Genomic DNA, 9,080 nt, shown 5'->3' on the forward strand with positions numbered 1-9,080 from the left:
TTACACCGTTAATCTATAATTCATTACCTGAGCACACCAGGGGAGGTAGTGTTGTAAACTGTACACTGGTAAGCTACTCAGTGAAACCATGCTTTGTATTTTTAACGTGTATAATTATATTTAAAATCAAGCAAGACTTAGTTTTATGCCTGATTTTTTTTTGAAAACATGGATTTGTTATCTGAGGGTTGCAGTTCATGACGTTTTAATACCGTATTAATATGTTTGCTGCGGCTACCAAGAGCTTTGTCAAACAAGTTGGAGATGGAGGGAGATTAGTTCCCGTTCCAAGCCTCAGTGAGGCTGACAAATACCAACCTCTAAGTCTGGTGGTAAAAAAGAAGAGATGTTTTCTATTTCCTAGATATAAATTTACTTCAACACCTTTTACACTGAAAGATATTCTTCTAGGAGACAGAGAAATTTCAGCTGGTAAGTTTAAATGTCTGTTTGGGAGTGACTACTCATTCAGCTATATTATTGGTAATCTAAACATAGGTTGTCTGTGCTACCTATGTTCATAATATTTATGTATTTTCATTGATAAAAGCAACTCTTATTACTGTGACAGTAATAATATTGTTAACAATGCCTAACATTTGTATAGTATCAAATCTCTTATTGGTTGAATAATTTCAAATGTATTTTATAAGATTATTTATTGTATAATTTAATTTCAGTTATTTTAAAATTGTTTTAACCAAATCAACTTAGAATATGACATAATAGTATATTTCTTCATCTATAAAATGGGGGTATTATTCAGTCTTGCCTATCTCACATGGTTAAATGCGATGAAAGTAATTTGTATTTATTTTTTGATTCAGTTACTGCGGTTGGTAAGCTGAAATGTATTAACAGGCTAATATTGACATTTTAACAAATTTTTCTTATAAACACTTGTTTTTCTTTCAGCTAGCCAGTGGATCTTGATGCTTAAGTATGCTGTTGGCTGAAAGAGAATTTGAATTCATTTAAAGTACTCTGGATATTTATTTATCTTGTTGTCAAATTAATTGAATTGCTGTTTTTAATCTTGGTTTAAGATGTTGCCATTCTCAACATTTGGGTAATCAAGTCTTAAATGGTAAATTAATGTGCTACTATACATATTTACAGTAGATGAATTCAAGACATTTAAAATATTGATTTCCTTTTCTTAAAGGTGTTTCATCTTATCAGTTACTGAATTATGAAGATGAATCAGACGTTTCACTGTATGGAAGGCGAGGCAACCATATTGTGAACGACGTTGGGATTAATGTTACTGGATCAGATTCAGTTGCAGTAAAAGCTTCATTTGGTGTAGTAACCAAACATGAAGTGGAAGTATCAACATTACTCAAGGAAATTACTACGCGGTCAGTATAATACTTCCATGTTTTTTTTGTTTTTTTTGTTTTTTTTTCTTTTTGCGGTATGCGGGCCTCTCACTGTTGTGGCCTCTCCCGTTGCGGAGCACAGGCTCCGGATGCGCAGGCCCAGCGGCCATGGCTCACGGGCCCAGCCGCTCCGCGGCATATGGGATCCTCCCAGACCGGGGCACGAACCCGTATCCCCTGCATCGGCAGGCGGACTCTCAACCACTGCGCCACCAGGGAGGCCCTACTTCCATGTTTTTATTAAATATTTAAATTATATAAACGTCATTACAAAGAGTGCTTAAAACATTCGGGTTATATTTTACTAGAGTAATTTGTTTGATTTATTTGAAATACTGCAAATTAGTAACATGTCCAAGCTTTGGATCAGTGTAGATATCTGGAATCATTTGGTTTAAAAAATATTTAATTGTTCTGCAAAATCACTTTGGCTCTGCCGCATTTGCTAAATTATAAGATTATAAGACTTCAGGAATCTGCTTGCAGCAAATACACTAAGAGAGTCTCCTCCAGCAGACTCCTATAGTATGCATGTTTTAACAAAATAGAAAGGAGAGGCAGATTATTAAATTTCTTTTGAGCACACCTTCTGATTTGTATTAGGACTGCCTTGATTTACTTTTAATTAAGGTGGATCGTGAATAGTAACACATGATAATCAAAAAATGTACTTGATTATACATAGTTAGATGTTACAGATTCTTGTGAATGTCTGTCTTCTTGATTTTAGAAAAATTAATTTTGACCACAGTTTGATACGTCAGTCAAGGAGCAGCAGAAAGGCAGTATTGTGTGTGGTCATGGAAAGCATCCGAACCACACGACAGTGCTCACTGTCTGTGCACGCTGGAATTCGTGGGGAAGCCATGAGGGTAAACCATTAGACTCATTAGACTTCTCTTACTAAAAAGCTGCGATGGGAATTTTTTAAGTATTCAGTTTCTAATGAGCCTTGTGTATTTTGTCAAATGTTGAGATTAAAAAGCTGCTATTGTATATAGGGTTTTGCACACCAATGGTTTTGTTTTAGAATATGAAAAAAATCCAAGAAAATTTGAATTATAAACATGTAAAATAATGTTAGAAAACACTAATCCTTGTGAAATAATGTGCACGATGGAGTCCCTCATATTACTATTATGCTGTTTTAAGAATACAAATTGAGTGGTTATGTTGAGTTCTTTGATTTTATTTTTAAGTGATACAGTTTTTACTTGAATTTTAAAAAGTTGAGTTTATTTTTTTTTTTTATTTTTTTTTTTTATTTTTTTTTTTTTTTGCGGTATGCGGGCCTCTCACTGTTGTGGCCTCCCCCGTTGCGGAGCACAGGCTCCGGACGCGCAGGCTCAGCCGCTCCGCGGCATATGGGATCCTCCCAGACCGGGGCACGAACCCATATCCCCTGCATCGGCAGGCGGACTCTCAACCACTTGCGCCACCAGGGAGGCCCGAGTTTATATTTTTATATTAAATTAATTTTTCTAAAATAATATTGTTAATGGCCAAACATGCTTCATTCAATGTTAACTCCTTTTAAAAATGTTGAAAGCTATTTGTGTTTAATGTTTAGCTCAATTATGGTATTATTTGTCCTTGTCATTCACCTAATAATGACACATAATAATGACTTGATTTGTTTTATTAAAATGAATTATTAGAAAGATAGGGTACAATGATAATCGTTTCAAATCTTTGCAAATGAAGATTCTGTTCAGTGGCTACATTTAGGTGCCCACCAAATTGTTTAACATTGGATCATTTTGGGGGCATGAACTGAGCGAAACATTTACTTAATTGTTGGTAATTGCTTTGGAACAGTGGACAGAACAGGCTAAAAACAACTGTAGCACTCAAAGGCAGTTGGTTTGCAGTTGAAAGAAAAAGGTTTCTATGCCAGAGAGCATTACCCATGTGTTAGCACTAATCATTGGCTCTGATACAAAGTAACTGAGAAAGTAGTGAGAGGTATTTCCTAATATAGATCACAAGTCTCCAATGGACCATTAATTTGGACCTCTGCTAGAAACAGTTGAATTCAAGTAGGAGAATTCTTTGCTTGTAGGGGTGGGGATGTTTGTTTTTGGTAGGATTGTAGGGAATGTTTTGTTTCTCCAAAAATATATCCTTATGTGTTGTGCTCCTTAACCATGTTACTTAATTTATTTAATATAGTTTCATTTTATGGATGAACAGAACCCCAAGGGAAGGGACAAAGCTATTGTTTTTCCAGCACACACAACCATAGCTTTCAGTGTTTTCGAACTCTTCATTTACTTGGATGGTGCCTTTGGTGAGTGATTTGCATGAAACACCGAAATGATCATATTTTTAAAGAAGGATTTAATGAGAATCTCTGTCTCTTTCTGAGTGTCTAATAATAGAAGAGTGCTGCTCTCAGTACTGTCAATATTATGTTTGGGTGAAGTAACTGGGAAAGACCCTCCAGTCCTTACTTACTCATTACCTCATCCTTGTTTCTTGGGGAAGGCTGTAGTCTTCCCACCACCCACTTACAATTACAGCTGAGTGAGAACACAATCCACTGACAGTATTTCCTTGACTTATATGGGAAAATAAAAAATTATCATCTAATAGGTAGCTTTTGGTGATGGCAAATAGAGCAGGTAGACAGTAAGATGTCGCAGATGTCAAGGCATCCAAACCAGGGTACCCAAAGACAACCTTTCTTCCGGTTTTCCTTTCATAGACCCAGCTCCCCCAACTCTGGACTCTCCCTAAAACCTTAAAGTTACAAATAATTCCCCCAAATTGTCACCTTATATAATACTGCAGTGCAGCTCAGTTTAAATTTCTGCATTTCACAGGTTTTAAGATTATTAGACCAGCCAGCTCAAGTCTAGGTGTAGCCCAAAGGACTAGGCAAGGGAGCCCCTTAGCCATGGTGATTTATGAACATTTTTAGACCTGCTTCTGTTTCTGCAGTTCTGTCGGAGGAGGGAGTAGGGAGTCCAGAAACAAATCATACTAATTAAATTCTATCTGGGACACTAAAGGGTGTAGGTTTTTTTTTTTTTTTAAGATTTATTTATTTATTATTTATTTATTCTTTTGGCTGCATCGGGTCTTGGTTGCAGCATGTGGGATCTTCACTGAGGCATGCGGGATCTTTGTTGGGGCACGCGAGATCTTTTGTGTGGCGTGCGGGCTCTTCGTGTCAGCACGCGGGCTTCTCACTAGTTGTGGCCTGCGGGTTTTCTCTTTTCTCTTCTCTAGTCGTGGCATGCAGGCTCCAGGGCACGTGGGCTCTGTAGTTGTGGTGCTCGGGTTCCAGAGTGCATGGGCTACTAGAGTTTGCCGCACGCAGGCTCTCTAGTTGAGGTGCACGAGCTCAGTAGTTGTGGCTCATGGGCTTAGTTGCCCCGCAGCATGTGGGATCTTAGTTCCCTGACCAGGGATCAAAACTGCATCCCCTGTGTTGCAAGGCAGATTCTTTACCACTGGACCACCAGGGAAGTCCAAGGGTGTAGGTTGTTACAGTAATATTGATCACTAGAAGTGTAAACTGATAGAACTGATATGTCCATCAAAATTTTAAATTACATACATTTTAGCCTTATTTACACTTTTAGGAATTTATCCTATAGATATACATATATGAAATGATGGGGGTATAAGGATAGTCAGTTCATAATAGCAAAAGACTGGAAATAACCTTAAGGTATATTATCAGCAGCTAGTTGAATAATGGTTCATCCACATAATAGAATACTGTGAAGCCACTAGGAATTATGTAGCACTGAAGATCCTGACATGGAATAATCTCTATGATATTTTAAAGAAATGTGTATCTATTTGAGCCTAAACAGTTTTATATATATACATACTTACATACATATATACATATTCTTTATGCATGTAAAATATTTGGAGTATTTCTGGAAGTACACACAACAGTAGTTACCTTGGGGTGTAAAACTGAGGCTGGGGTCAACGTAGAGACTTATTTGTCACCGTATCCTCTTTTTGTACTCTTTGAATTTTGTACCATGTAAATGTTACCTTTTCTAAAAATATGTAAAATTTAACTTAAAAAAATAAAATGAATGGCACATACCAGAATTCAACCACAATTAAAACTCCCAATAAAATATGAGTTGTTCAAATTATAACATCTTCTAAAATTTCTTTTATAGACCTTTGTGTCACTTCAGTGTCAAAAGGAGGATTTGAAATGGAAGAAACGGCAACATTTGCACTGCTCTACAGATTGAGAAATATACTATTTGAAAGAAGTATGTCCACTGAAGATTTTTTTCTTCTCAGATTAACACTTGAGGTTATCTCTTCAGTAATCCTGTGTTAAGAATTTAAATTTAAAAGCCAAATTTCATGACTGATGGTTTAGATTCACACATAGTTATAATTGCAGTTTGGCTATACATTTTTTATTTGACTTTTAACACATTTCTTTTTTTGTCCTTTTAGATAGAAGAGTGATGGATGCCATTTCTCGTTCACAGCTTTACTTAGATGATCTTTTTTCTGACTATTATGACAAATCTCTCAGCATGAGTGATATTTCACTCAAAGAAGGGACTCATATCCGAGTTAATTTACTTAATCACAGTATTCCAAAAGGACCTTGCATACTCTGTGGCATGGGGAACTTTAAAAGGGAGACGGTTTATGGGTGCTTTCAGTGCTCTGTCGATGGGCAGAAGTATGTGAGACTTCATGCAGTTCCTTGTTTTGATATTTGGCACAAGAGAATGAAATAAAATGGAAAATCAATGTATCTTGCTGGTGCTTTAGGTGCAACTGTGCCACACACCTTTCCAAAATTATCTAGGTTTGCTTTGATGAGTTGTAGCAAATTAAAGAGGTAGGGGAACAAGAAATTAACCTGTCTGGGCATCATTTTTCCCATCTATAACATAGAGATGATAATAGTGTCTACCTCATAAATTGTCATGAAGATTAATAATGTTTATATTGGAAAAGGTTTAAATATAAAATTCAGAATATAGATATTCCTTCGTAAAATCTGCCAGTCACTTTAGAAGTATATTTTGGGATTTAGTCTCATTTTACATAGAAATTTTCTAGATATCAATTTTATTTTTAGTTGGCTTTTAATTCAAAATCTAAGAATGACAAGAGTACACAAGTGGCAACTTTATGGTGCTTTAACTATTGCCCTAGGTCTGGTAAAATGAGAAAAATGTGTTAATAATTTAATGTAATCCTAAATGTTTAATTGTGGTATCAAATTAAAAGCACACTGAGCTCAGTGTGGGGTTTTGTGTACACAATTAAGGATGACTGATAGTAGTAATGGGCTGCCATTCTGTGATGTACATATATATGTGCTCGCCAGCTTTGTCTTTATAAAAACTCACTACAGTCATTTTAAAGTTAAGGCAGCTGGGACATGTTTATTTCTTTTCTCCTTTGAAAATGTTTAAAACATTTAACGTATTTAGTTCTGTGAGATCTTTTGCATCTACTCTGTAAGACATCTGAAATTTTTTTATACACAAGCAACCTAAATTATTTACTATACACCATTTTAAAATAATTACAAAAATACTGTGTTAAAGTTCCAGAAATCAAAGAGTATAGTACAACAGTCACTACTATGCATATGCCTATGAAGTCATTAGGCAATTATGTAAATACGAAATACTTGTATACTATATGTATGTGGAAGGATTAACATTTTATCTTTTTTTTTTTTTTTTTTTTTTCTTTTTGCGGTATGCGGGCCTCTCACTGTTGTGGCCTCTCCCGTTGCGGAGCACAGGCTCCGGACGCGCAGGCCCAGCGGCCATGGCCCACGGGCCCAGCCGCTCCGCGGCATATGGGATCCTCCCAGACCGGGGCACGAACCCGTATCCCCTGCATCGGCAGGCGGACTCCCAACCACTGCGCCACCAGGGAGGCCCAACATTTTATCTTTTTAACTATTTAAATGTGATTAGAGTTTTAGAGTAAATCTCCATGTTCATTTACCATCATCTATAATTTTTTAAAACATAAGTTTAGGGACTTCCCTGGTGGTGCAGTGGTTAGGAATCCACCTGCCAATGCAGGAGACGCAGGTTCAAGCCCTGGTCTGGGAAGCTCCCACATGCCTTGGAGCAACTAAGCCTGTGCGCTACAACTACCGAGCCTGCACTCTAGGGCCTGCGAGCCACAACTACTGAGCCTGCATGCCACAACTACTGAAGCCCACACGCCTAGAGTCTGTGCTTCACGACAAGAGAAGCCACTGCAATGCAAAGCCTGCACACCTCAAGGAAGAGTAGCCCCCGCTTACCGCAACTAGAGAAAGCCCGCGTGCAGCAACGAAGACCCAATGCAGCGAAAAATAAATAAATAAATTTAAAAGTGATTCAATCCATTTAGTGTTTTAAAAAAAGAACCCACCATGAGATAGCACTACGTATAGTAGAAGAATTCAAAATCTTCAAATTGCTAATAGTAAGCTTTGGCGAGCATGAAAAGCAACTGAAACTCTCATACTAGTTGGAAAACAAACTGGTACAATTACTTTGGTAAACAGTTTGGCATTATCTGAGACAGGAAGTCTCTCCTTGATCAAACTTGTCGGGCTCTTCTGAGCCCTCTGCTTGATTAGGCCCAATAGCCCCCACTCGCTGCAACTAGAGAAAGCCCATGCGCAGAAACGAAGATTCAAAGCAGCCAAAAATAAATAAATAAATAAATAAACGTAAATTTAGAAGCACTTGGTATGAAAACAATGGGACAGAAAGGTTAGAATTAGAAAGTTTGTATCATAGGATAATTTCCATATATAGCCTTCACAGTATTTTTGTTTGGGGCAGAGTATATGATTCAGGTGCAAATATGAGTATACTGATCAAAAAAACCTCTAGTGACTTTTATTGATATGGATATAGAGAATGGGGGCAGTTTCCAAACCAAAACATAATATTGTATTAGCAACTTAGTTTACTTGAACGGAGCACGTTTTTCTGAGGGAAGTAAAGGGATAAAAGTTGATGATTAAGTGAGGAGTTATAAAAATAGGGATAGGAATGAAGAAATATCGGGGGGAAAGAAAAGATAGTAAAGGTTTTTATTTTACAAAGTGTCTAACTGTGCTATGCATATGTGATATCCACTAATCTAGTGGTTTTTGTGTTGCCCTTATACTTTTAAATTATAGGATTTCTAGCAGTATATTTAAAGAGGTTAAAAGATGAACAGTGAACAATGGTTTGGAAAGAGCAAGTTTCAGAAAATGGAAAAGACTTTGTTTTGAACTCAATTGTTTTGAATAGAGCTATTTACTGCCTAACCACACATTTCTACATGCACAGTAAGTATATCTTACATGTTCCAATAAATATGTGTCCTTTCTTGGGTACCAACATGATCTTCTACAGCATCTCTTACCTCTTAACATGTTGGACCACAATGATTTGACCATGACACAAAACTGCCATCGCACTTTATATCTTCATCTGCATCCTCATCTGATATCCTCGTGTGAAATAAGTTCTACATATTTATCAAAAACTTGATGGCATACCAGTTTGTAATGCTCGATCATGGTTAATAACAAGAACATTGTGAGAAGTGACATAGGATAGAGATACCTAGAGAAAGGGAGACTAAGAAATAGCGTAGCATCAATTTAAAACTATCAAGACAAAAAGTTAGGGATGGTAGATATAAAGGCCTACGAGAAGGAAGAGCCGTATAATGATG

At 36.9% G+C, this 9,080-nt stretch overlaps 1 protein-coding gene across 3 annotated transcripts in view; it reads left to right on the top strand.

Annotated features, from left to right (window-relative positions):
- Window positions 1-6,121, top strand: part of PJVK (pejvakin) — a 37,728-nt gene extending 31,607 nt beyond the window's left edge. For 2 of the 3 annotated variants that reach the window (XM_060106287.1, XM_060106285.1), the window contains exons 2-6: window positions 1,166-1,361; window positions 2,113-2,254; window positions 3,555-3,672; window positions 5,537-5,635; window positions 5,829-6,121. In XM_060106287.1, the coding sequence (XP_059962270.1) occupies window positions 2,183-2,254; window positions 3,555-3,672; window positions 5,537-5,635; window positions 5,829-6,121 (582 nt within the window). In that variant the 5' untranslated portion in view covers window positions 1,166-1,361; window positions 2,113-2,182. The remainder of the gene's footprint in view (window positions 1-1,165; window positions 1,362-2,112; window positions 2,255-3,554; window positions 3,673-5,536; window positions 5,636-5,828) is intronic. The other variant, XM_060106286.1, reaches the window with a different exon arrangement.
- The last annotated feature ends 2,959 nt before the right edge of the window (window positions 6,122-9,080 follow it).

This window comes from Mesoplodon densirostris, chromosome 8 (genome assembly GCF_025265405.1).
Source record: "Mesoplodon densirostris isolate mMesDen1 chromosome 8, mMesDen1 primary haplotype, whole genome shotgun sequence".
NCBI lineage: Eukaryota > Metazoa > Chordata > Mammalia > Artiodactyla > Ziphiidae > Mesoplodon > Mesoplodon densirostris.